The 25,622-nt window shown below is 48.2% G+C and overlaps 1 protein-coding gene across 6 annotated transcripts in view; it reads left to right on the top strand.

Moving 5' to 3' along the window:
- The first annotated feature begins 3,621 nt into the window (after positions 1–3,621).
- LOC102942873 (39S ribosomal protein L38, mitochondrial) overlaps positions 3,622–25,622 on the top strand; it is a 49,626-nt gene continuing 27,625 nt past the window's right edge. For 2 of the 6 annotated variants that reach the window (XM_043528440.1, XM_037914241.2), the window contains exons 1-19: positions 3,622–3,758; positions 5,524–5,643; positions 6,086–6,113; positions 6,983–7,024; positions 7,288–7,378; positions 7,942–8,002; positions 8,978–9,029; positions 10,015–10,158; positions 11,406–11,489; positions 13,145–13,258; positions 14,056–14,209; positions 15,269–15,402; positions 16,741–16,843; positions 16,975–17,418; positions 18,693–18,770; positions 20,392–20,486; positions 23,018–23,067; positions 24,052–24,099; positions 24,230–24,385. In XM_043528440.1, coding sequence (XP_043384375.1) covers positions 5,641–5,643; positions 6,086–6,113; positions 6,983–7,024; positions 7,288–7,378; positions 7,942–8,002; positions 8,978–9,029; positions 10,015–10,158; positions 11,406–11,489; positions 13,145–13,258; positions 14,056–14,209; positions 15,269–15,402; positions 16,741–16,843; positions 16,975–17,418; positions 18,693–18,770; positions 20,392–20,486; positions 23,018–23,067; positions 24,052–24,099; positions 24,230–24,385 — 1,881 coding nt within the window. In that variant the 5' untranslated portion in view covers positions 3,622–3,758; positions 5,524–5,640. Of the gene's footprint in view, positions 3,759–3,905; positions 3,926–5,523; positions 5,644–6,085; positions 6,114–6,982; positions 7,025–7,287; positions 7,379–7,941; positions 8,003–8,977; positions 9,030–10,014; positions 10,159–11,405; positions 11,490–13,144; positions 13,259–14,055; positions 14,210–15,268; positions 15,403–16,740; positions 16,844–16,974; positions 17,419–18,692; positions 18,771–20,391; positions 20,487–23,017; positions 23,068–24,051; positions 24,100–24,229; positions 24,386–25,622 lie in introns of those variants that run through there. The other 4 variants (XM_037914242.2, XM_037914240.2, XM_037914243.2 and 1 more) reach the window with 4 other exon arrangements.

Below are 25,622 nucleotides of genomic sequence, written 5' to 3'. Positions count from 1 at the left end.
GTGCAACATTTAAATTAAATGTTGCACTGTTCACAAAAAACATACATTTGCAATTTTTCTATGGTTTAGTGGTAAAGATTTCCCCCATCTGCCATGTGTGTCAGTTCAAGTTGTTCCTCTGCTACATTTGCTAAAGCAGTAAGTACAAAGACTGTATCTTAAGACCAATATACACTTGAGAGCTTTGGCTCATGTAGGGCTGCTTCAAATACCTGGCAAGTTGGTAAAGCCTCATATCTACTACACAAGTGTTTGTATTGGTTCCCAAGTGTTCACGAGCTAGGCAAGTCTAACTGGTCCACTCAGCACTGGTTCAGTCTAAACTGTTGGTACGTAGATGGGCAGTACTGGCCTTACTGCCACCCTGCTTCAAAGGCTCCTGGCTCCTGTACTCAAATAGAGGCCTTGCCTACACTTCCATAACCCCTCTGCACCAGTTATATTTGCAAGTTCTATTCACTGTGTGAGGCATTCTATGGGATAACTTTAAGAAGACACTTCCCTGTAATCTCTTATACTTCAAGATAGTTACAGGCACAATTGACTGCAAAGAGTTACAATAGAGATTTCACAAAACTGGGTGACTGGGCAACAAAAAGGCAGATAAAATTCAATGTTGTGAAGTGCAAAGTAATGCACATTGGGAAAAAATCCTAACTGTACAAACAAAATGATGGGGTCTAAATGAGCTGTTACCACTCAAGAAAGAGATCTTGGAGTCGTCCTGGATAGTTCCCTGAAAACAGCTTTTGTGACTGCTGTTGCACATTGATCAGATAACAGAAGGTTAGGAACCATTTGGACAAAGGTAATAACAGAAAGTATGGTGTCTCTGTATAAATCCATGGTATGCCCGCCCATTGAATCCTGCTTGTAGTTCTGGTCACCTCCTCTCACAAAAGATGTGTTAAAATGGGGAAAGTTGCAGAGAAGGGCAATGAAAATGATTAGGGGTATGGAACAGCTTCCATCTGAGGAGAGATGGAAAAATACTAGGCTCTTCTGCTTGAAAAAGAGATGAGGGGGGTGGGGAAATACAGCACAGGTCTATAAAACCACCCATGGAGTGGAGAAAATGAATAGGGAAGGGTTAGTTATCTGCCCCCTTCACAGAGCAGAGGGCCACTAGATGAAATTAAGATCAAGTTTAAAACAAAAGGAAGTACCTCACACAATGCACGGTCAACCAGTGGGACTCAGTGCCAGGAGATGTTGTGAAGGCTAAAAGTATAAGGGCGTGCAAAAAAGAATTAGATCAGTTCATGGAGGGCAGGTCCATCAATGACTACTAGCCAAGAGGGGCAGGGATGCAGCCCCATGCTCCAACCGTCAGAAAGTGGGACTGGCCAACAAGGCATCACTTAAATTGCCATGTTCTATTCATTCCCTCAGGAGTATCTGATGCTGGCCACCATCTGAGGCAGGATACTGGCCTAGGTGGACCATTGATCTGACACCAGTGTGACTATGTTCAATTAATATACTTTCTCCCTAGCGTCTGCTTCTGAGTGAGCTCACTGTGTTCTTAAGTAGGCTTCCCCTTTTCTACTTACTGGAGATTAGAGGAGGGCATCTATTCAGGAGTTAATCTAGGTGCTTCTGGACTAAAGCAGACACCAAAGCCCTTCGTGGGCATCTGCATTAATGAACTCCATCACCCAGCTTAGTGTATACCTAGAGTTCTTAAATGTGTGTCCTCATCTTCCATCTGGGAAGCCTGCATGTCTAGAAAGCGGGCTTTGGGCTCTACCAATACTTGCATCACCATGGAGTAGTGTCCTTTTCAGCTGCCATTTGCTTGTGCGAGCACAGAGTGGACATAGGTACCAGCTACAGCCTAGCACTTAAGAGAAACCCAATGTCTGAAACTCTTCAATCTGAGGTTTCAGAGTAGCAGACATGTTAGTCTGTATCTGCAAAAAGAAAAGGAGTACTTGTGGCACCTTAGAGACTAACAAATTTATTTGAGCATAAGCTTTCGTGACCTACAGCTCACTTCATCGGATGCATTCAGTGTCTGTGTGTGGTCGTGGCCTCAACTCAATAAAGTTCCTCAGCCAGTAGATACCTGATCAGTTCTGAGAAATCTGTCCACCAGCTCGGCCTATCCTGCCATTTGAGCAAGCCACTTGCAAATACCATTTCCCCAACCCTGTCTCAGTGAGTACTTAGCCGCTGGGAGCGTGCAGCCTTCTTTCTCACTCTGCTCCCAGCTACATACTATTCCACTACCTGGGCACCACCACCACTCCCCAGGCTTGTTTCCCTTCTACCTTGGATGTGCTCCCCAGCCACCTGGTCCTATTCTCCCCCTGCAAGCCTGACCTGCTTCCTCTTTCCCTGCTCCCCTTGACATTCCTTTCCCACTGCTGATCTCTCTTCCTTGAGGTTAACTCCAGTTTCTTTGTCTGCTCCCAGCTTAAAGGCCCCTGGCGGCTCCGGTCAGCACCGCCGACTGGGCCATTAAAAGTCTGGTCGGTGGTGCCGCGGGTCTAAGGCAGGCTAGTCCCTACCTGTTCTGGCACCGCGCTGCACCCCGAAAGCGGCCAGCAGGTCTGGCTCCTAGATGGGGGGCTCCGTGTGCTGCCCCCACCCTGAGCACTGGCTCTGCACTCCCATTGGCAGGGAACTGCGGTCAATGGGAGCTGGGGGAGGCAGTGCCTGAGCGTGAGAGCAGTGCGCAGAGCCTCCTGCCCCCAATCTAGGAGCCAGACCTAGTGGCCATTTCTGGGGCACAGTGCAGTGTCAGGACAGGCAGGGATCCTGCCTTAGCCCTGCCTGGGAGCCACCCAAGATAAGCTCACACTCCAACCCTAGCCCCTGCCCCAGTCCTGAGCCTGCCCCCCTAAACCCAGAGCCCCCTCCTGCATCCCAAACCCCTCATCCCCAGCTCCACCCCAGAGCCTGCACCCCCAGCCAGAGCCCTCACCCCCCCTGCACCCCACTCCCCCATCCCAGAGCCCCCTCCCACACCCTGAACCCCTCATCCGCAGCCCCACCCTAGAGCCTGCACCCCCAGCCCAGAGCCTCTACCCCTTCCGCACCTCAACCCCCTGCCTCAACCCGCAGCCCCCTCCCACACTCCGAATCTCTCTGCTCTACCCCCTAGCCTGGAGCCCCCTTCTTCACCTCAAACCCCTCAAGCAGGCACCCACAGCCTATACCCCCTCCCACACCCCAACCCCCTTCCTCAACCTGCAGCCCCTTCCCACAGTCTGAATCCATTGGCCCCACTCCCCAGCCTGGAGCCCCCTCCTGCCCCTCAAAGCCCTCACCCCCAGCCCAGAGCCCACTCCCACACCCGAACCCACTCCCACTTCTGCCCACCCCCCGAGCCCCCCAGGCAGCCGCAGACCCTGCAGTTAGGTGCTTCTCTCTTCCAGGCCATGGCCTTAAATACCTGAGAGGCCCACCCCCTGCAGCAGGGCCCCCCAATTCCTATGCACCTCTCAGCTAGCAGATATTCATGCAGAAGGTGCAGCCAGGATGATTTCGGAGGCTGGGGCGCCAGAAGTTCCCCAGTCTCTGAGCAGCAGCTCTCCACTCTCCCCCGCCCCAATGGGGGTCTCATCAGCCCGGGCAGCTTCTCCACTCCCTCCCCCTCCCTTTCCTGTTGATGACCCCAAAAGAATGCTGGGAGATGTAGTTCCTTTCCTGCTCCAGAGCCGACTCTCCAGGCAGGGAGCTGGCCAAGGAACTACAACTCCCGGGGTCCCCTGGGCTCCCGGGGTCCCAGGCAGGATCCCTGCGGCCAGAGGGTGAGAGCTGGAGCGTTGTTGCCTGTCTCCGGGCGCGGGGGGTGGCACAGTGTATCAGGACCCTGGATACAATGTATCATATCCGGGGCGGTCTGCGCGTCCCAGGGGCTGGCCGGGCCTGGGGGGCGGGGGGGGCTGTTCTGTGGGACTGGAGGCTGGGCGCTATGGTAACCAGGGTGCTCCGCTGTCGCTCTGCGGGCGTTATCCAGGGCGGGCCGGGGTGGGCCATAGAGCCAGAGCCGTGGGGGTGCAGTGAAAGCAGGGGGAGAGACCCCCGGCTAGCCAGGGGCAGGGCTGGGGGCGCTCTGAGGCCATCAGATCAGCTGCTTGGGGGCGTCACCTTCTGTACCAGCCCCTGGCTAGTCGGTCGGTGTCTGAGCCCCTGGAAACCCTCCAGCCCTTCCTGCTGCTGGAAGGCGCTTTTCTCTCTGTTCCCCTCCTCCCACCTGCTGCTCTTCCCTCTCCACCCCCCATAGCTCCTCTCCCTCTGCTGCTGCTCGGAGCTTTCCCCCGGAGCAGCTGGGTGAGTGACACCCGTGTCAGCAGCGTCAGTTTCGTTGCTGCCCAGGGGGTTCTGAAAAGCCCTGGTGGAAATGGACGCGACTGGAAGGTGGACGGCCCTGAGCAGTAACCGGGGCAATGGAACTGTCTGTCTGCAGACTCAGGAAGAGATCGCTGATCCGGCGCGCAGAACTACCAGGGCTAGAAACACTCCTGAAAGTTTGCACAAGCTGCTAAACCAGATTGCTCCATTCGCTAGGGAAAGTTGCTACTCACCACTGGCAAGTGGACAGTGGGTTTTAACTCCTGTAGGAGGCACTTGCCTCCAGTCGGGATGGCAGCGATAATGACTCGAATGAAGTGTGACCTAAATGCCGTCTGCAGGGCCTGTGTTTACTAAAGAGGACACAGGTCACAGACAAGACCAAGGCCCAGCATTCAGGGTGCCACCCTGAGCCAAGCTGTATGTGGACATATCAGGTCCCAGCATGCGGTGCTCCATCCTGATGCAAGCGGTAGATGCATGTTGCGCTTGGGAACTTGAAGCCCACATCCCTACTTCAGGGGTTACTGTTGCTGCAGGCTGTATTCTGTGTGTTAAAGGGCTGCTTGGCTCAAGGAGCATCACATGGTGGACCTGCAGTCTTTTCAGTCCACATCAGTGTATTACTGGACCGATCACATCAAGAGCATCTTTGCATGCTGGGATCTGGAGTCTCTGTGGGCTATACCTCTTTAAATCAAATCAAGGGTGATTATAATCTGCTCCATTTTACACAAATTGAGTGTGACCTTCCCAATCCTGGCAAGGTGCTTAATTTAATGTGAGAGGAAGGATACTCCGGGGTTTTGGGAACAGCAGAAGATGTGGATTATATTCCTAGCCTTGCCCGTGGCTTGCCATTTGACTTGATTTACTTACCACACTAATATCTGGGTGCTGTTTGACAAGCAATCCAGAAAGATAAGCAGACAGGCAAATCACTGACACTCTCTCAGTGCCTAAATTTACATGTATGAAACAAGGATAATCACATTTACCAACAACACAGGTGTATTTCAAGGCTTAATTAACTTGTTAATGTCTTTGAAGCATTTTATGGTTTTCCTAAGGAAATCATGTTATTCTAATGAGCGAGTGAGTTTAAGAAAGCAGAGAGGTGGAAAACGTGACATGTCTCAATTGCAAAAGGAATTCCATTTCACAAAGCTCCTGTTGAGCATGAAGGTGAATGAGGAAATTTTAACTCTCCCTTTCACTTAGGTGAGGCTCAAGTACATATGAGCGCTGTACTAAAGGATTCTGCAGTATGTGAAGGTGAAGACTGAAGGGCTGTATAAACTGAATCACCTGTGAGGGAGAACTGTTGGAAGCCATGCGATGGTAAGGATAAAGTAAACACTATTGGATAGCAGTCTCCTGTCCTCTAGAACAGAATCACTTTGATTTCATTTCTGTGACATGCACTGGCTCAGGTGTGCTGGTAGGTTTTGATGGCAAATCCTGTCTGCTCAGAAGGAACTGTGCTAGTTGCAGTCTCCTATAGTAATCTTTGTTCATTACCTGGTGCAGACTCGATTGAGGAGGATTTCTAGTGTTGTTTGGGGTTGTGTGGAGGAGTCTGACTTCCTAGATGGACAAGTCAGAGTTCACTGTGGTGATCGTGACATGTCAGATGTGGGATGAATCTGGCCCATGAATTATCTGAGCTGCAGTTCTGTGATGCGGAGAATTAACGTCTTGCATGAAAAGCCCAAGTTAGACGACAAGTCTTACTTTCAGTGCTTTTATTCTTGTAACGAGGGAACTTTTCTTTTTCTGTTAGGCTGCAAAACCCAAGAAAGGTTTAAAAGGTACGTGCACTCATATGTTTCTCACTACGATACCCTTTGGGCTGTCTGAGAAGAGGTGGGGTAGAGGTAAGCCCACGCTAAGGTGTCACTGACACACCCACAGGTACAAGGGGGAATCCTGGCTACTGGCTTCAGGTTCCTTGTCTCCAAGATATGAACATGCAAAGTGTTAGTATTGCTTGTGTTAAGGCATTGCTGAATCAGCAGGGAAAATCAGCTTCCTCTTAAATCAGGCAACCTTGCACATAGGGGCATGTTTCCCCTCCCATGGGGACTTATGCAGATCCAGTGGAGACTATAACTTTATCACACTCAACTTGTTCTTTCCCTCCCATCAGCCTCAGTTGATATGACAGAAGCTGTCTCTCCCCATTGTATGCTGCCACAGTACAGAACAACTTCTGGCTTTCTAAGCCTCTGTGGGTCCTTCACATATTTTAGGATGAGAGCCTCATTAGATTACTTTAATCTCTGCATGTGCCCAGCGACTGAGTAATGGGGGGCATCTTGCAAATCTAGTAAATAAAGAAATCCCCTACTTTGGCCAGGTGAGGGCAAACTTCTCTATCGAGAGCCCCACCTGGGCCACACTTTCTTATGTTCAGAATATATCGGCTGAAAACTTGGCCCTGCTGAAGTCAGTGGAAGTTTTGCCATCAACTTCAATGAGGCCAGCATTTCACCCATCATCTTTAGGCTGACCAGGAGGAACCCCAGACCTTATGCTGATGACGTATGACCAAATGTTTGTCCTTGAGATTGGAGGCTTTCAGTTATACCAAGTGCTCTCTGAATGTATGAAAAACTGCTTCTATTCCACATGTTGCCCAGCTCCCCTGATGAGATGGCCTTGCTGTGTTTCATTCTAGGTTCCATCCAGGACATGCTCAGTGACCTCCTGGGAGATGATGGTAAATGCTCTTTCACTGACATTGAGAAAGAAGCCTCTTCCGCGCCCCGCCCCCCCCCCCGCCCGCATCAACCCTGCCCTCTAGTGACCCCCTCTGGGTAAAAGGGATGTTCAATTTCCATGAAGTCCATTCAGTCCTTGGCTCCTCAGCTGACATGGACATCAATTGAGGGGGAGGGGTCAGTAGTGGAGGTGGTACTTGATATGCAGCTTTTGGAGCAAAGGTCTGGATCAAGTTCCATATTCTCCATGATTTGTTTCTAGATGAAATCCCCATTAAATCCAACAAGCCTTCCCAGCACTCTGGGGGCAGTGGAAGGAGATCCAGGGAAATTGTCTCCAAAGCCAGCAAAAAGTGAGTACGTCTGAATCACGCTATTAAATAAGAGATTGAAGAGGGAAACTTTGCTGTTCGCTGGTGTCCCGGCACCCACGAGCTCCTCAGCCATGTCTTGTGTTTCATGTCTTGCTACTTGTCATTTATTTTTGGACTTTACAGTTATTGCTTTAGGGGGAGATTTTTCAAGGCACAACTAGGAGTTTGGTGCCCAAATTCCTCTCAAATTTCCATCCCTCTGACAGGTGTATTCTTCCCTCCGTTACACCTGCACCAGGCTACTGAAATAATAGGACCCCATTTAATAAGGTTGTGCAGGTGGTGCTGAGGGCAGCGTTTAGCTCTGTCTGAAGAAATAGCCATCCTAGCCCTAGCATAACTCCACCTAAACTCCTCTTGTAAGAGTCAGAATAACTCCCGCCCTGCAGGGACGTCTCCCAGTCTTCTCTCCCTGTCAGTGAGACATGTCCCACCTTCAGACCGCAAATGGCTGCTGCAGTAAGCTCCCACCAGACCTCCTTTCTTGGGACTGTGTGCCGCGAGTCGCAGGGCAGTTCCTAATCCTCCTGCTTCTGTTGCAGGTCTGTTTTGGAGGATGGTGTCTTCAGCAAGATGGCTGCAGAGGACGGTGCAGAAGCAGAGGTGAACTAAGGCCTGGGGGGGCTGAGAAGGGGGAGAGTGTGTGTGTGAGTGAGATGAGGTTCCTAATGAACACACAACCAAATTCAGCCCTGCTGTAATTTCACTGAAGCCAGCTGAGTTCCCGTAGGGATTCCTTTAATTCTAGGAGTCCCATTGACTGCAGATCTTATTTGGACGTCCCTCTAGTTGTTGCAAAATGAGGACGGATGCTTGCATGGATGGTGAGAGAATGAGAAGCAAACATCCTAGTTGGTGCTGAGCCCTGGTGGGTGACTTACAGGCATTAATTGTATTCCAGTGTATCACATAGCACTATTTGGTGATAAGCAAAGCAAGAATCCAGATTGTCTTCCTGGTGTAGTGTCGCTTCCACCAATCACTGTCCAATGACAGCAAGGAAACAAAGTTCCTTGGTTCCAGGGTTTCCCAAACATGCATGTTCTCCTAAGGAACTGAAAAATTTCCAGGTCTCAGAGGACATAATGCGAGGATCTCAAAGCACTTTACAAACAGGACTCAAATATGCCTTATAGTGCTCCTGGGAGTTGCATGTGTATTATTACACATGAGGAAAGCTGAGGTGCAGAGAGTTGAAGTGACTTGCCCAGGATCACAGTGAATCCGTGGTAGAGTCAGGAACAGAACCCAGAAGTCGTGACTCCTAGGCTCCTTGTGTAACTGCTGTAGACACGCTACCTCCACTGTAACCTGGTCAGTCTGAGTCCCTGGTGCTTTATTTTAAATGCAGACAGGACAGCCTGTCTGATTTACTTACTGGCTCATTTCCACGTTGGACTAGATATAGAATAGATGGCATTTCACAATGAATGCAGAGTGTGCCAAGGCAAGTGAAAATACTTAAGCAAAATAAAAACATGCCTTTTATGTGTATTGGGCTTTCTTGAGCCTCCTCTGGTGCTACATGCGTCCGACTGCATGTTAGTGCGATCTCATCTCTCCTGACTTTGCATGCAGGGATCCGACCTCTCAGATGTAGACCCACAAGCTTTGCTGGAGACCCTGAAGGTAAGTGAATAAAACATTACTAGTCTTCGAACTGCACTGACCATGGCTGTGACATGCTGGAACTAACCTCAGACTTCTCCCTCCTGGGGTACGTCTACGCTGCAGTCTGAGAGGTGACTGCAGCACGCGTAGATGTACCAAGGCTAGCTTTGACCTATCTAGCTCGAATAATGATAGCAGTGAAGCTGCGGCAAGGCGAGCTAATGGCTCGAGTACACCCACAGGAACCCGGACAGGCTTGTGCAGTCCCTGTTGCCACCTGCTCCCCCACTTCACTGCTGTGGTTACGCAAGCTAGCTAGGTCAAAGCTAGCTTGTGTATATCTGTCTAGGCTGCAGTCACGCCTCTGATTGCTGTATAGACACGCCCTTGGTCTCCATCCCAGTGCCTCTGAATCCGTGTTTAATTGTAACCTCTTCCTCCAAGAGCTTTTCTTCATAGAAACCCATGTTTCTGAGACCCGGCAATGAACTTGATGTGCGTGCAGAAGGCTTGCAGCGTCAGGCCTCCATTTATTTTTCCTCCTTAAGTATTTCCCAGCCACATCCAGTTACAAACCTCCCCACTGCTGAGTATTGGAAAATAGGGAGGCCAGCACATTTGCTGGCGTTGACATGTGCTTTCTGTGGCAGTCTTTGCCACTCCCTGTGGGCCCCCGCCCCAGGTGAAGAATGCAGGCTGGGTGGGTCTGCTGCCCTTGCTTCTCTGGGGAGTGATTTGGATTCGAGCTGGACTGGGAACCAGGTCGGGGATGAAGGTCCACTGGCCACCCTGTGGATAAACCCTTCCAGAGCAGAGAGGAGGGCCCTGAGAACACCATCCCTGGCCAGCAGATAAGAAAGGCAGCATGTGTTTTAGTTTAAATGTTCATATTCACGTGTTCAGAAATATCCTGTCAAAACAGGGCGTCTCCACCTGCCCTGCTGCCTGAGCACCAGGGCATCAGCTCATTTCTTCTTGCTCCCATGTATGTTCTTTTTATTCCCAGATGGATGACATGGAAGCTGATCTCCTAGGCATAAAGAAGTCTGGTTCTGGGGCTGGGAGGACAACAGCAAAGGGTTCCGACAACCTTGAATCCTCAGGTGACCTGGCAAAAACTGCAGGGAAGCTAAAGACTGTTGAGAAAGGTGAGTGTGATGAGCTAACCCTCTGCTAGCGCTTCCTTTATACCCGGCCTGGCCGATTGCGGAAGGGCTTTGAATGAAGCTGTTGCCCTCTGGGACTTTGAATCTTTGATTCTAGAATATCCTCAGGGACAGGGACTGTCCCATGACCAAAGCTGGATTTTATCTGTTTTACACCAGATCCGGGGCCTAAAAATATGTTCAGTGGCTCGCGTTCGTGAACATTAAAAACATAGAGTTTTGTTTGTGTTTGTACAGCGCCTAGCACAATGGGGTCCTGGGCCATGGCTGGGGCTGCTCGGCACTACAATACTATAATAAAAGAGTGACGGTTCCCTACCTAGAACCAGCCCTTGCTACTCTCTTACGTGCAGTGATAAACCTAGGGGCACCCAGACTTTGCCCAGCCAAGGGCCACACAGGCTACTTGCCCAGAGTCTGTGGCTTGCACCTTATTCTCATGCCACGAAGCAGACTGTAGCTGTCGTCCTCTTCAGACACAGGTGCTGCACCAGGAAACTTCAGGTCCCAGTATGCAGTGATCTCTGCCTGGATCCAATCAGACAGGCTGCCCGGGGGAGATGGAGCACAGCTCACTGAGACCTGTAGGCTGTGTGGCACCGTACACCTGCGTTAAAGATGAATGTGGCTCTGGATCACATTGGGGCACTATAGGTGGCATATGACCTGCTGGCATGCATTAGCCGTGCCTGGAAACACTTATAATAAACTCCATGAACGGTGATATCCAGCCTCTTAGGGTGGGGCTGCTCCCAAACAGATCGTGTTCAAAGTGGACTTGACGTGGGTCCTTTCTGAGCAGTGTGGCTTGAACCTACTGTAGAAGACAGTTGGAGGCACAGATTATAATGAGAGACAAAATGGAGCTGCAGCGTTCAGACCCACAGCAGAACGTTGCACAAGTTGGTGGCTAAGTTTTCGGCCTCACTGGTTTATAAAGGGTCCATCTACCAACTAAGGATCAGGATCAGAACACCACCAGAGGGGAGCTGTTTGCATGAGGAGCCCGCATCAAAGATATTCCAACCCTTGAATCCCTCGGGGAAATTGTGTGTTGTTATATGTACTCTGCAGCAACCTGAGAGAGTAAAATAGGCTCCTAGCTGGAAATAATAACCCTGTATTTACTCTGAATAGATTATTTCCATATGCGGGGAGAGGGTGGAGCATGCACAGTGAAGAGGCTCTGCCTGTCTGTCTGAAACCCCCCTATCTGATGTTTTTTACAGGAGAGTCTGCCACTGGAATTGACAAGAAACCCCTCTCCACTCCCGCCACCCCCCAGCGGCAGTACAAGAAGTTTTCCTTTGAAGGTAGGATTTGGGCGGGTACAGGTGTGGGCATTCAGCTCTCACAGCTTGACTCTCACCTTTAATTTACGGGGAAACTAGTAGATCTTCATCTCCTTTAAGGATAAGTTTGCTGGAAGAGTCGCCAGGTAACAGGGCACAGACAGAATCTTTCTCCTTTAGATCACCAGTTTAAACCTCCTCCACCTCAAAGTACCACGAGGGTGACGTGTGGGAAATGATCTCCTACTGCGGTTCCTAATGTGTCCGTAGCACAAAAATCATCTGTCGGATTGGTAGAGAATCCAAGGACTACATGGGCCATGAACACCGAGTACCTTCTCGTGCCCAACAGTGCCCTCTGCAGGTTGGAGCTGAGGCAAACTGGGCTCATGGGGCACTGTGAGAATCCGATACATGTTCTCTAGACACCACTCTCCAGCACTAAATTCACGTAAATCTTGCTGCCAAAGGTATATGAGAGGAACATACGGTAGAAAAAACTCTACAGCAGTTTGTCATGGTAACGGGAGAAAACCATGCCTTAGAGATAAAGGACTGTGGGGGTGTGAATTTGACTTCAGTTCATTACTCTGCCCTGCATCTTCTTCCCTCCCATTTCTCTTTACTCAATAAACAATGAGGATGAGTCTAAAAAACAACCACATAAGAGAATAGGGAACCTGGCTTAAAAATATCCTATAGTGGGGTGTGTGGGTGGGCTCTGGTCTCTGGATGGGATTCCTGGGAGTACTATATTTAGGATTATATTGTCACATGTCTTTTTAAATGATAATCGATGTAACACACTGAGATCTTTGTATAGAACGTTTTATAGAGGTATAGTGCTTGACAAGCATTAATAGTTTAAATGCCCCCCACCCCTGTGAGGTGTTACAGATGGTGAAACTGAGGCGCAGCACCTGGAAATAGAATCCACGTCTCCTGCTTTTCCAGTCCTATGCTTTAACCAGGAGTCTATGCTCCCTGTTCTAGGGCCTACTGAAATCAGTGGAAAGAATCCCAGTGACTTCACTCGGCTTTGGATCAGGCCAATAGACGGCTATCTATGGGGCTGAGATAATGTGAGAACTGGCCTTCTCGTGGCATTTCCATACCTGGACAGGGCAAGTGCGAAGAGAGGGCCCGATCTCAGGTGATTGCCCCATAAATGATCCCTTAAGGGAAGACAATAGGGTAGAAAATCATGAACATATATAGAACTCTTGAGATACTGGACGTCACCCAAATCCAGACAGATTCAAGTGTAACGGGTTCCTTGCAGAATCTGAATTCACAGCTGTGTTTTATCACTAGTGGAAGCTGCCATCCAAGGAATAGGCATTTTGAGACTGTCCCGATTCACATGGCACCGACGTTGAGGTCATAGGAGAGATCCAAGACTTTATGGCAAAAATAGGCTAAACTGTCTTTCCCAATGACAATATAGCTCAACTTCCAACTCCAGGAGGAGTTTGCTCCCAAGCGCTCATACTGACACAAGGACCCACTGAATTTTGCCAGTAACTCCAACAGGAGCAAGATCTGGCTAATGCAGAATCCTCAGTTATAGATGATGGTCTCAATATTTAGCTCTTTGCAGATAGTCCAGCTCCAAGAAGACAATTTCCAAAGACCAATTGTTTTTTCTCCTTTTATTCCCATGGGGCGATTGCTAGATTTAGACGATCCTTTGGCAGGGCTTTTATCGGATGAGGAGGAAGATGGTGCTAAGAAGTTACCTCCAACAGGCACCAAAAGTAGCCCTGAAAGACATACTGGACCAGCCAAAGGTATGGAGTCACGCTAGAATTATACCCTATCCACAGAACTAGTTTGGGCTGCTCCGTAATTTGCTTCAGTAGCATGAACACCCTGCTTTTCCCACCTTTTAAATCATTGACCTGTCAATTTTACTGGGGCTCCCTGGGTATTAGACATTCTCACTATCGACAAGTGGGACAGTAGATTAATGAACTCGCCTTTCGCCTCTGTGGACTTGGGTTCAAATCCTAGCTTTAGTCTCACCCCTAATGGATTTTTAATCAAGGCATATTTAGTATCTCTGGGGTGGCCCTGGATTGGGATAGTGAGGGCACTGCAGGTCAAGCTGGGTTCTGGTGGTAGAGCGGCTGGGAAAGAGGGGAACATCCAGGACTAGTATAGCGGGAAGTGCTGCAATTCAGGACTGAGGTGGGAGTGCAAAAGCAAAGTCTGGAGTAGCCGGGGCTGCTGTAGGTCTGAGATACATTGGTAGAGCTGGGGGCAGACTGAGATAGCAGGAATCCTACAAAGCAGGATTGAGAGCCTGCAACATCCCCAGTGCTAACAAGTGCTAAATAACGTCTCCTTGTTAATGGTCACCAAATTCATCAAAAGATGCATTTTACAAAAGAGCGAGAGAGCGTGCCGCAAAGCAGCGCACTAATGCTTTGTCACTTCCTAGTGATTTGTTCTTTGGCTTCAAAAGAACCATTTACGGGGGACTGTGTCAAAGATCCCAACCCTGGGTCGAGCGTTATGTGTCATTTAAACTAGCGCTGTAGACCCAGTGGTCTCTGCTAAGAAAGATCTTCCTTCCGTTTAACAGGGACGTCTCTCTCCTCAGCTCCTGGCCATGCTGTTGCTCCCGTGCGGAGGAGGGAGGAGCTGACATTTGAAGATGATGGGGATGACCTGATGGACGCGCTGGGGTTTGGCGAGGGTCCGAGGGGAGAGCTGAAGCAGGAGAGGAAAGGAGAAGAGTAAGGAGTTGCTAGGGAATACAGAGTGACTCATGAGATAGTCACACTGGGTTTCAATCATTAAGGGCCTTGGATTGAAAAAGTGCAGAAGAACATTACAAGTACTTTGTTACCCCAGATCTATGTGGGCATGAAAGGCATGAATCACCTGAGCGGACTCACTGCGATGACTATTCTGTATCCCTGCAGTGGTCTCAAAGGCCGGGTCTGCACTTAAAAATTAGATCGGCCTAGCGATGTCCCTCAGGGCTACGAAAAATTTCTCCCGCTGAGCACCGTAGTTAGGTTGACCTAACCCCTACTGGAGGCACGGCTAGATCGGCAAAAGACCTAGCGACCACCTCTCAGAGAGGTGGATTAGCTACACTGACAGAAAGCCCCTTCCCTCAGTGCGGGCAGCGTCTGCGCTGCAGAGGTGTAGTTGCTGTGCCGTAGTAGCGCTTGAAGTGCAGACAGGACGGAAGCCGTGGACAAAGGGGGAAGGTACTGAAGTTCTGATCACGTATCCAGCTCTACCGTGGGCTTGTCTACTAAAATGGTCAGTGATGAAATAGTTAACTTTGGTCCCATTTAAACTGTTGTGATTTTTAATTATTTGTATTGCAGTTGCACCTAGCAACCGCACTCATGGGGGCCCCATTGTGCCAGGCGCTGTACAAAAACAGCACAAAAGGACGGTCCCTACCCCAAAGAACTTCCAGTCTAAGTAACACCCTGTTGAGATGAACAGGAGCAAATCTCACCCTTCAGAGCTATTGTTTCAGGCTAGCTGGCTGCAGACTCATTCAGGCTGTCCTGCAATGGGTCAGGGTTGGAAATATTTCCTTGCAACTGTAAGGGCTAGAAGTTTAATTTCATAGGTGTATATATATAGGTGTATTTAAAAAAAAGAAGAACCAGAAGCAGCTCAGACTGTGAGAGACGTGCTAGAAGGTCATGCCAGCCGCTCCCACGTCAGCTCTTGAATGCAGCCTCGTTTGCCCGCAGAGGGAAACAGACAGTGCTTCAATGATTTCCACCCCCGCCTAGACGCTTGTAATTCTTTTTGCCCTCTGGCAGGGAAGAGCCCCGCCCTGCCCGCTCCAAGCTGGAGGAGTTGTTGGGAAGTGGGACCGCAGCCAAGCTTCTGGAGCAACCGACCACAGGAGAACGCAAGGAGTTCAAACTGGATACAAAATACCAACAGCAACCTGGTGAGTAAAGCCAGAAGCTTGCCGATTTAGCAACACTGTGGAGGGTGGCAATTTTTTGCTATGTTGCTATACTGGTAAAAGCGCTAGCATAGACAGTTATACCAGCATAAAAGTGCTTTTGCGGGCATAGGGTATTTTGCTCAGGGAACTAGTATAAGCTATACCAGCAAAAACACTTTCATGACTGTCGGTCTGCATTCACACTGGGAGGGTGTGACATACCCAGGGTATAATCTAGACTAATGAATAGCTGTGTCGCCCCTGCTCTCTTACCTGGCGTGCCCTTCACATTGCTTTGCTGCTGTCACCTCCAGTCTGGAGTGCTCCCAAACAGCCTCCAGCATGTAAATTACTCCCAGCTACGTCAGCCTGTGAGTAACTGCAGCCAAACAGCCACGCCTGGGCTCATACCAGCTCTGGGTGTAGTACAGGATGACCCCAACTCACTCCCAGTTAGATAAAACAGTAAAACAAAGGCATTAACTACAAAGAGAGAGATTTTCAGTGAATAAAGCAATGAGGCGTAGAAGCCAGAAATGGTTACATGAAAAGTAAAGTTAAAATGCAACCAGTGCCTAACCAAGCAACCTATGTTAAATTCGAAGCAAAGTTTTTCTTGCCACATGCGCTCAAGTCTTATTGGCCAAACTTCTTAGGCCTGGACCCCTTCTTCAGTTTAATGGCTGCTTCCTTTGTCTCTTCTTGTGCGGTGAATCAATGAGCAGAGAGGAGAGGGTACCTCGGGGCGCTTATTCCTCCTTTTTATAGTGTCAGTCCCTCTCTTGGAAAACATTTCCTGCTGAGATTCAGGAGACAGAGTGTCTACATGTAAGGATGTTTCCTGCTGGTTTTCCCCACCTGTTTGAACTCCCTTTGTCTCTCTTCCTGCTTGATGACTCTGTTTACTGCTTAAAGACAAATGAAGCAGAGCACACATTCCTTTGTTTGAGATAGACCGGTTTGCTAACCTCAGTTTGGAACATGCGTTAATAACGGCTTACAGGGAAATCTGATAACTTCACATACAATGTTGCCACACATATTTTATCAAGACAATATTGACCAGCAAATTATGAGTCTTCAAATGACACCTTACAAGACGTACCTTGTACAAAGATAGTTACAGCAGGGTGTGGGCATGGGGTACGTTCTGTGGGGGTTTGCCAGCATAGCAAGACCAATATAGCTAGACAAGCCAACTTTTGTAGTTTAGGCAGGGCCTAAGCGAATTACAATGAAACTCCCATACAACAGACAAAAGCGAGAGCATGTGAGTGTGTGCTGATGCAGCCTGCTTGCCTACAGGGGACTGACTTTAGTCTCCACTTGTCTAAACAGATAAGGAAAACGTTTGGGACAATGAGGATTTCACCTTCGGAGCCTACCAGCCCACCCTGGCCTCCACACCCGAGGGCCGGCGGTCAAGACGACAATCTGTCAGGTATGTGTTTTATATCTGATGCCTGCCTGTGTCTGCCACACTAACCACTGGGCCATGTTGCCTCCCAGCAGGGAACTGCCGAAGTCCTAGCGCACTCAGCTTTGTGTGTTCATCTCTCTCTCCCGTTGCAGGTTTTCAGCAGAGAATATCAATGAACTGAAAATGGACCAAAGGTCCAAACCAACCACTCCAGCCATCACGAGCCCCATGCGAGGCAGTAAGACTGGTGCTGACTGGCTGGGCTTGAAAGATGAGGACTTTATCGATTTGGACCCTCCATCTCTAACCAAGGATGCCGCCAAAGGTAGTCCCGCGGCAGCCCCTTTGAACAAGCCCTCCAGCTCCTCAGCCACCAAGCAGCCCAGCCCAGCCAGCCAGCTCCTTCCTGGGACAAAGCCAGCTGCAGAGGAAGCATCAGCTAAACCCAGACCACTTGAGGAGGAGGATGATAGCTGGCTGAATAATGCCTTGTCTCGAAAAAAATCCCAGGTGCAGGGGAAGGTCCAGGAGAAAAGGGCTGGGGCCTCGGGCTCCCTGAGACAGGACGACGAGGTGGACCCCGTTACTGTTACCAGGTAAAGACATGCCAGTGGGCTGCTTTTCAGAGGTGTAGAGCTCCTGCAGCTCCCACTGGCTTCACTGGGAGGTCGCTAGTGCTCAGCACCTCTGAAAAACTGGGCCATTCTTAAGGGCCTAACTTTAGGAACCCAAGTGTGACTATTTTTGCCTACAGAAATAGAGCTGGGATAAGAACATAGGATTTCCTAGCTTCCAGGTCAATTTGGAGTCCAGACCATGCTGCCTTTCATTTCAGCTGCAATGGACATTATGCAGGCTGCCATTGTAACTGTGTAAAGGCTACAGTGATTTACTCCAGGAAGCCTGGGTCAATGATCCAGAAGCCACCAAAAATTCAAACCAATTTTGTTTTCTTTTCTGCCTTTTTCCTGATTCAATAACTCCTTGCCCTTAACTTGTAAGTTACAAGCAAAGTCCCTCCACCCTTCTTCAGTTATATGATCCTAGTCGCTATGATAATATAAATAATAATATTAACAATGAGCATGAAAAAATTATAAGAAAACTAAGGAAATTCCCAGGCAAAATCTTCGTGAACATAGAGTTAAGGCTGAGAACAAATTGGCTATGGCTTGTGCTGCCCAAAGCAGGACTGATGACTATAATTAGGAAGAGCCTGTCAGACAAAAGTGAGGTATCTTGGTAGCTTATGGTCACAGTTTACTGTTGTGTGCATTTGCTCCTTCAGTCTTTGAAATTAAAGACAAATCTACACTGCGAAATTAAATTGATTTAATTTACGTTGACGCAGAGCCACCGCAGTAATTAAATTGTTTTTGTATGTCCACGCTAACTCCTTCTGTTAGTGGTGTGTGTCCTCACCAGGAGCGCTTGCTTCGGCTGTCAGTGTGGGGCACTGACAGCCGGAACAGTCTGAAGTAAGCAACACAGTGTCTAAACTGACACTACATCGACCCAAGCACTGCTGCTCTCACAGAGGTGGAGTTATTAAGTTGGTGTAGTGGGCAACTGACCTCGGCGGGAGCAACATTGTAGTGTAGGCGCTTACAGAGTTAGGTCAATATAAGCTGCCTTACATCAACCTAACTCTGTAGTGTAGATCAGGCCTAAATGTTTCAAACCAAGTGAATGCTGAATACTTCCATAGCTCTGTTAGGAGGAAGAGATTGCTTTTGACAGAAGGGAGACCTTCACTGTCTTTGAGGTTGCAAGATACAGTTGTAGCTGACACTGGAGGATTGTGGCCTCCATCACTGTCAATTTATATTAAGATTCTTTGCTCTTTCATATAAGTGACTCTTGTTTTCAGCCAACAAGCTCCCTCTGTGAGAGAGCCTCAGCGGTCTGCTGTCCCAGAAGATAAGTCCACCAGGATGGAAGACTCAGGGTATGTCTTCACTATAGCTATACCTGCTAATCTGCCTTTTCAACAGGAACTGCTGAAATGAATTAAAAGGGTGTCAGACGTGAGAGTGTTGGGCGTTGAAATGTGGTAAATAAAAAACAATTATTTAAAAAAAAATTAAAATAGTTTTTTATTTAAATCGGATTTTTAAACTTAAATCAGATGTTTTTGATTTACGTTAAATGCATATTTTTTAAAATAAACCTATTCAAAATTAAATGTGAAACTGATCATTTATGTTAATTCCTAAACTTCTTATAATTTATTAAAATCATTTAAATTAAATACAAACATAATTAAGCAGTACATGTGTGTTGTCAAATTTTAAAGAAAGACCACTGAACCGGTGGAAGTCACTGGCTAAGAGCATGGAACCAGAGTTTGTTGAAGTGCTAAACCAGCTTTTGACAGCAGTGTAGCCTCTTCTGCATGTGCGGAGAGAATATTTTCTTCATTTCAGATTATTCAACTAGTTTAGTTCAATGACTGGTTCATTCAAAGTTAAGACACTTTCAACTTTTTGGAGTTGAAAAAACAGAAAACTTGCTTTCCTCTTTCAATGTAGGAATAAAAACTAGGTGTTGAGACTATGAGATCTACTAGTTCTAAAATCTTGCAGGACATGGTGACCAGAAACAATCAATTGAATTCTCGAAATACAGATAATACTTGCTTTGTTTCATAAATTAGTTAGTTTGAAATGCAAACTGTTGTGATAAACTTTTTTTCTTATGTATCCAACACATTTAAGGTCATTTTATTAAATTAAAACCAATTAAAATTTCTGGTTTTGTGCATTTTTAATTAAATTTAAATTTTCATCCAAACAGAGCTTGATACAAATCACAAGTAAAAAATTAATCATCAGCTAATAAATAAGTAATGCCTCATTCACCATTTTCTAACATAATAAAGAAATGTAAAAATTAAGACTCTCTGAATAAATGGAAGTTTAAGCTGTATAATTGCTTAACTAACTATGTACAGATATAGTGCATCCTCCTGCGTGGCAAAAAGAAGCACCAAATTTAGAGTCAAGTCTATGCAATTCAATATATTTAATGGTTACCAACCAATGAGAATCAACTTCTTTTTAGGAAAATAATGAAAAATTACGAATGTAAAACATGATTAAAATCAATTATTTAGATCAAAGTTTCCTGCATGCTCTGATATAAATGGATGATTTAAATTACTTTGATTTTCTGGTTACTTATCTAAATCATTTTGATTTAAGTCAGTCCATGACTGCATGAGGGTAGGCAGGAAGAGAACTTTGTGGTGGCTTTTGATTGTTATAAATCCGTGATGTGCATGAACAGTGAGATCGGGTGCAGTATGTTTTAAAGAAATCACCTTGGATTGACAACTCCAACTTTTGACCTTTGAACACCCCCCCTCCCCTTTGTGACTCCACGTGCAGGAATCCATATGCCTGGTGCTTTACAAAACTACTGACCGGATGTTTTGTGAAACACTCTTCTTACAAAAGCTATGCATGTTAACTGGAAAATACCCCTTTAATCTCTCTTTCCCCACACGCCCTGCAATGGGGCTATATAATAGCATTCCTAGTTACTTATCTACTCTATGCATCCCACAGGTATCCTGGTCCATGGCTAACCACTCAGAAACAAGCCTCATCTCTTACATCTGAGTCCAGGAAAGGGGCACCTCCTGGAGACACCAGTCACGCCGGTATGTTTCACATCCCAGATTGGCCCAGCTACTGGGGAGGCAACACATATTGTTGACGCACCTAGCTGAGTGATCAGGAGCCAGAGAGAGACATTGTGTAACCTGGAGGATTCCCAAATTCTACTCTCTCTCCCAGGATGGGAAATACAAAGTTTTATCTTTTAAAGTGAAATTATGTCTGCATCATTGCCCTTGAAGGTGAGATGAAAATGGGGAAAAGATGGGCCTAGCAAGGTTTCCAGGTCGTGTATCAAAAAGGTTTCATTACGAAATCTGAAAAGCCCAAACGTATTTGCTGTGATGTCTGTAGGGACCCTTGAGGCTTGCCCACAATTGAATGGTAGACGAATGTGTGGTTGATCACATGTTCGTATTCTCTCTCTGTCAGCTGGAAGGGGTCAAATCCCCACAGGTCTCAGCCCCCTGCCATCCCCACACTCTCTGAGTGTGGACAGAGTCCTCTCCAATTACAGCCCCTGGATGCTAGTTTAGTGTCTGGCATTGCTTCTTTCCATCACCCCTCTGGTCTTGAGGAAGGGCCAGACCTGAGCAGCCATGCTTTCCTTGACACGCTAGCAGTAGGATAACTAGTCCTCAGGCTTCCTCAGTCACCTCTGCTCTTCATCCTCCTCTTCCACAATCCTCTCACCTCCTTGGATTACCGTACCTAAACATTCAACCTCATCCCTTCGCTGCTTTGCATCCCAGTGTTAGCCCGTTAGGGTATGTCTACACAGCAAAGAAAAACCCATGGCTGTCCTGTGCCAGCCGACTCAGGCTCGCGGGGCTTGGGCTGCAGGGCTGTGTCAATGCTGTGTAGACACCTGGGCTCTGGCTGGAGTCCAGACTCTAGGACCCTGCAATGAAACAGCCCCACAGCCTTAGCTGAGTTGGCTGGCATGGGCCAGCCGCGGGTGTCTAGTTGCTGTAAAGACATACCCTCGTTGTCCTACCCACCCCCAGTCCAAGGACACGGGGACATGGGTAACCGTCAGCCATCTGCAGCCACTACCTGTTATTCCCATCTCAGTGCCAGCTGTTACAGAGCACTGCCCCCTGTTGGCGCATATGTGTAACTTTTCTCCATTAAATATACAGTAGAAGCTCAGAGTTACGAACACCTCGGAAATGGAGGTTGTTCGTAACTCTGAAATGTTCATAACTGTGAACAAAACATTATGATTCTTTCAAAAGTTTACAACTGAGCATTGACTTAACACAGCTTTGAAACTTTACTACGCAGAAGAAAAATGCTGCTTTTAACCATCTTAATTTAAATGAAATAAGCACAAGAAACAGTTTCCTTACCTTGCCAAATCTTTTTTTTAAACTTTCCCTTTATTTTTTTAGTAGTTTACATTTAACACAGTACTGTACAGCATTTGTGTTCTGGGTTTTTTTTGTCTCTGCTGGTGCCCAATTATGTACTTCCAGTTCCAAATGAGGTGTGTGGTTGACCGGTCAGTTGGTAACTCTGGTGTTCGTAATGCTGAGGTACTACTGTATTAAAAGAGACTGGACGTTATGCAGTCGGGAGGTAGCAGACAGTGGCCTCAGTGGTGTGTCAAAGGGATGACATCAAAGCCAACGGGGGTGGGAGATATTTTCCATTTAGGTGTCCAGGTGATGTTGGGTTGGAGCCTGGAAAGGGCACATAACATGAAGGGTTCAAAGCAAATGCATGTGGTTAGCTGTGTGACTTAAGGGTAGCTGTGCAGGCTGTGGGAGGCAGATGCTGGTGGGAGCCAGATGCCCCTTTCTCTTGCTACTGGCGGAGGGCTGGCATGTCGCAGAGGAAACTCACTGGGCTTGCGCGTGGAGGGTGATGATGTCCTCTCTTTCCAGCTGGTTGTCTCACATGAGGTCAATAATCTGCCTCCTGTCTGGAGGGTGAGCACCATGATGAGGCTGGCCAAGCAGGAAGGAATTGGAGGGGGGTGCAGAAATGGTGGCCCTTGGGTTGGAAGGGAAGAGCTTGCTGACCCGGCCAGGACCTGCACTACATGCCTGGGTCCCTGGAAGCAAGTAGTATGGCCTGATTTCCTAGAGGTGCTGAGCACTTGCGGGTCTTAGTGATTTTGGTGTGGGATGTGGATGAAAATCAGGCCAGTGCTGCATATCGAGCACCTGCCATGTGTCAGTCCATATGCATGGAGTAGAAATCTGTCCCAGTCAGCTCCTTGGCAGGGATGTAGCAAGGCAGGTGAAGGGACAAATGCGCATAAAGCATTCAAGGAGGCACTTGTGGGGTCCAAGGGTTTCATTAAAGATACATCTTTCTTGAGTGCCCAGAGGACCTTCCAGCCCCTCAAGGCTCCACTCTGCCCATGTGGTCTGGAGTACCTGCCCCCCACTGCTTCAGTGGCTGGAGCTCTTATGACACTAGCATGTCCTCATCATGCTGAAGCAGCACACCTATGGAAGGGTTTCATTTATTTCTGCCAGGCTTCCAATGCTACTGTCTCCCTGAAAATGCCTAAGTCCACTGCCATGTCTGAGTGTTAAATGTGTTGAATTTTCTCCACCTGCAGCTTCTCTCCAAGGACATCCAGAGGGTCTGGGGTTTTCCACACTAACTCCGGTAGGTGTGAGATGCTACAACACCGATCATGGTGTATTGGGGATAATACACCCCTACCTGTACTGTCATTTTTCAGTGGCTAAAATGCAGGAATCGGGAGTGGGAAGTGGGAATCGGGAAGTGGGAATCGGGAGTCTGCGTTCTGCTCCCTGCTGTCTCACTGATTAGCTAATGTGACCTAGGGCAAGTCACTTCTATTCCCCATGCCTCAGTTTCTTCAGCAGTAGAAGGGGTGAAATAACACTCCCTTACTTCCTTTCCAGGGGTCCTGTGAGGTTTTAAGTAGGGTTTACAAAATGCTTTGAGGCCCTTCACTAGAACTGCTCAGAATACATTTGTGAGTGTAGTAATTAATAATGAGACTTGAATTCTAGCTAATTATTGGGTTTTACATTGCCAGGTTTTCTTAGTTTTGAGGTGAAAGGACTGTGTGTGTGTGTGTGTGTGCGCGCGTGCAAGTTAAGGGGGAAAATTATCACAGCTTTTAAAAATGAGTGTGTCCTGGAATCCTTACTTAGCTTTCAAGACCTCACTGAGAAGCCGAAGCTGGACCTTCTGGGTCCTTTTCATTTCCTGCCCTTCATTATGGGGCGGGGGGGGGGGGTGTATGTTTTAATTACAAAGAATTGATCCTATTACTCCTGAGTCTATCTCCAGCAATAAGACCGAACTAAACTCCGAGTCTGTTCCATTGCCTGCTCTGGGGCAGGTTGGAAGTCTCCTGTCCTGTCCATGCTGCCTTCTGGGGCAGGACCCTTTGGAGGTTTCATAGAGAGGTATTCTTCTGGAAGAAAGGATCCAGATTTGCAGTGGGGTAAGATCAGAGAAGGATTGGCAAGCCTAGAGGAGGGGCGCAAAGTAGGACCAGAATTAATGGCAGCCATTGTAGGGGTTTCCCAGGCTCAGTAGAGTTAAGAGGTTCCCCACAGGGGTGGAGGCCTTTAAGAGGAGAATTTGGCTGAGCTTTTCCCTGTTTCATTGCAGGTTGCCCTGTCTGGGGCTCCTCTCCAGCAGGTTCTAGTGCCGCAGCAGGTGAGGACAGGGCGTGGCTTCTGCAGAGGAGGACACTGCATCCTGCTGGGCTGACAGGGTGCTTCTGCCACTCTTCATTCTAAAAGGGCTTGGTTTTGTCTCCCCACCCCTCGGTGCTCTCCCTTTGCAGCTCCTGCAGGCCGAGCCCCTGGCCCTGAGCTTGCTGAACGCCAGTGAGTACGAGAAGAGGCTGGTGGCTTTGCAGGTACAGCTGAGGGAGAATGCAGCAAGGCACCAGGAGGAACTGCTGAGTGCCCAGACTCGTCTCGCCGAGCTGGAGAGCCAGGTGAGGGACCCAGCCTGCTGGACTGAGGGCAGAGGCAGGATTGGTGTCTCTGTATTCGCACCAGTCTTGCCACTGGGGCCAAGCTAGGAGTGATTGTACTGGGCTGTGATAGTAACAGTTAGGAAGGAAATACCTGGGCTCCAAAGGGCAGCAGGATTAGGGGTGCCAGAGACATGGGGTAACAGAGGTCTGTCTGCTGAGGTACAGTCTGCTGAGGGCCACAGGGAGGACTCACAGAGATGTTCGAGCCATACCCCTCCTAGTAAAGCCTCAAGATTCCTGCTTTCTGTGCACACCTGCTGGCTGCCACCCAGTGAGCTATCCCTGCACTAAGGGTGAATGCTGACATCCTCCATGTGTACTAGTTTGTTCTGTGGGGACCTGACTGCAAGCCAGCCGACATCCCTCAGGGTACAGTCTGGACTGTTGAACCACTGGGTCCCTTTAACTCTCCAGCCCGGGTGCCTTTTACGCTGCCTTGCTAGTGACAAGCAGCCTCTCCAGGCTATGCTCACACACAGCCATTAGCATGGATGCTCTCCCAGACACTCACAAACTACATACAGGGCAAATTCCCCAGCTTTGTACCCCAGGAATGTGTTTCTTGCACTGCTCAGGCCCCACCCCCACCCCCCGCTCCCAAACAGTGCAAGCTCATGGAAAGTCCATCATTCCATCAAAGGGAATGATTATGCACCAGCCCTTGTTAACCTGAGTAGAGATTCTCCAAACACTTCAATCAAAATATGCTGGTTTAGGTAAAAGAATAAAACAAGTTCATTAACTAGAGAAAGATAGATTTTAAGTGAGTATAAGGGGTAAAGGCATAAAAGTCAGAATTGGTTACAAAAGAAATAAAAGAGAAACATGCAAGCTATTTCCTGACTTAAATGTTACCAAGCTAAACAAGATTTGAAAGCAAAAGGATTTCTCTGACCCAAAACTTTCAGCAGCCCATGCTGACTGGAAAGCCTTCCAGGTTGGACTGCTCCCCTCAGTTCAGTGATGATTCTTTGTCTTTCAAATGATCTTGCTATCATGAGCAGAGATTAAGGGTGGAGAGGTAGCCAGATGCCTTTTCCCCCCCCCTTCTTATATCCTGACCCTTTTCACTGGAAAAGTCCTTGCTGGTGTAACGCCAACAGACCCCAGTCGTCGGCAGGCGGGATCAAACCTGGGACCTCTGGAGCTTAGTGCACAAATCTCTACCACATGAGCTAAAAGCCAACTGGCTGTT

The sequence above is a fragment of the Chelonia mydas genome, chromosome 14, assembly GCF_015237465.2.
Source record: "Chelonia mydas isolate rCheMyd1 chromosome 14, rCheMyd1.pri.v2, whole genome shotgun sequence".
NCBI classification, from domain to species: domain Eukaryota; kingdom Metazoa; phylum Chordata; order Testudines; family Cheloniidae; genus Chelonia; species Chelonia mydas.
The sequence above is the reverse complement of the archived record's forward strand: the minus strand, read 5'-3'. Positions and strand labels throughout refer to the sequence as shown.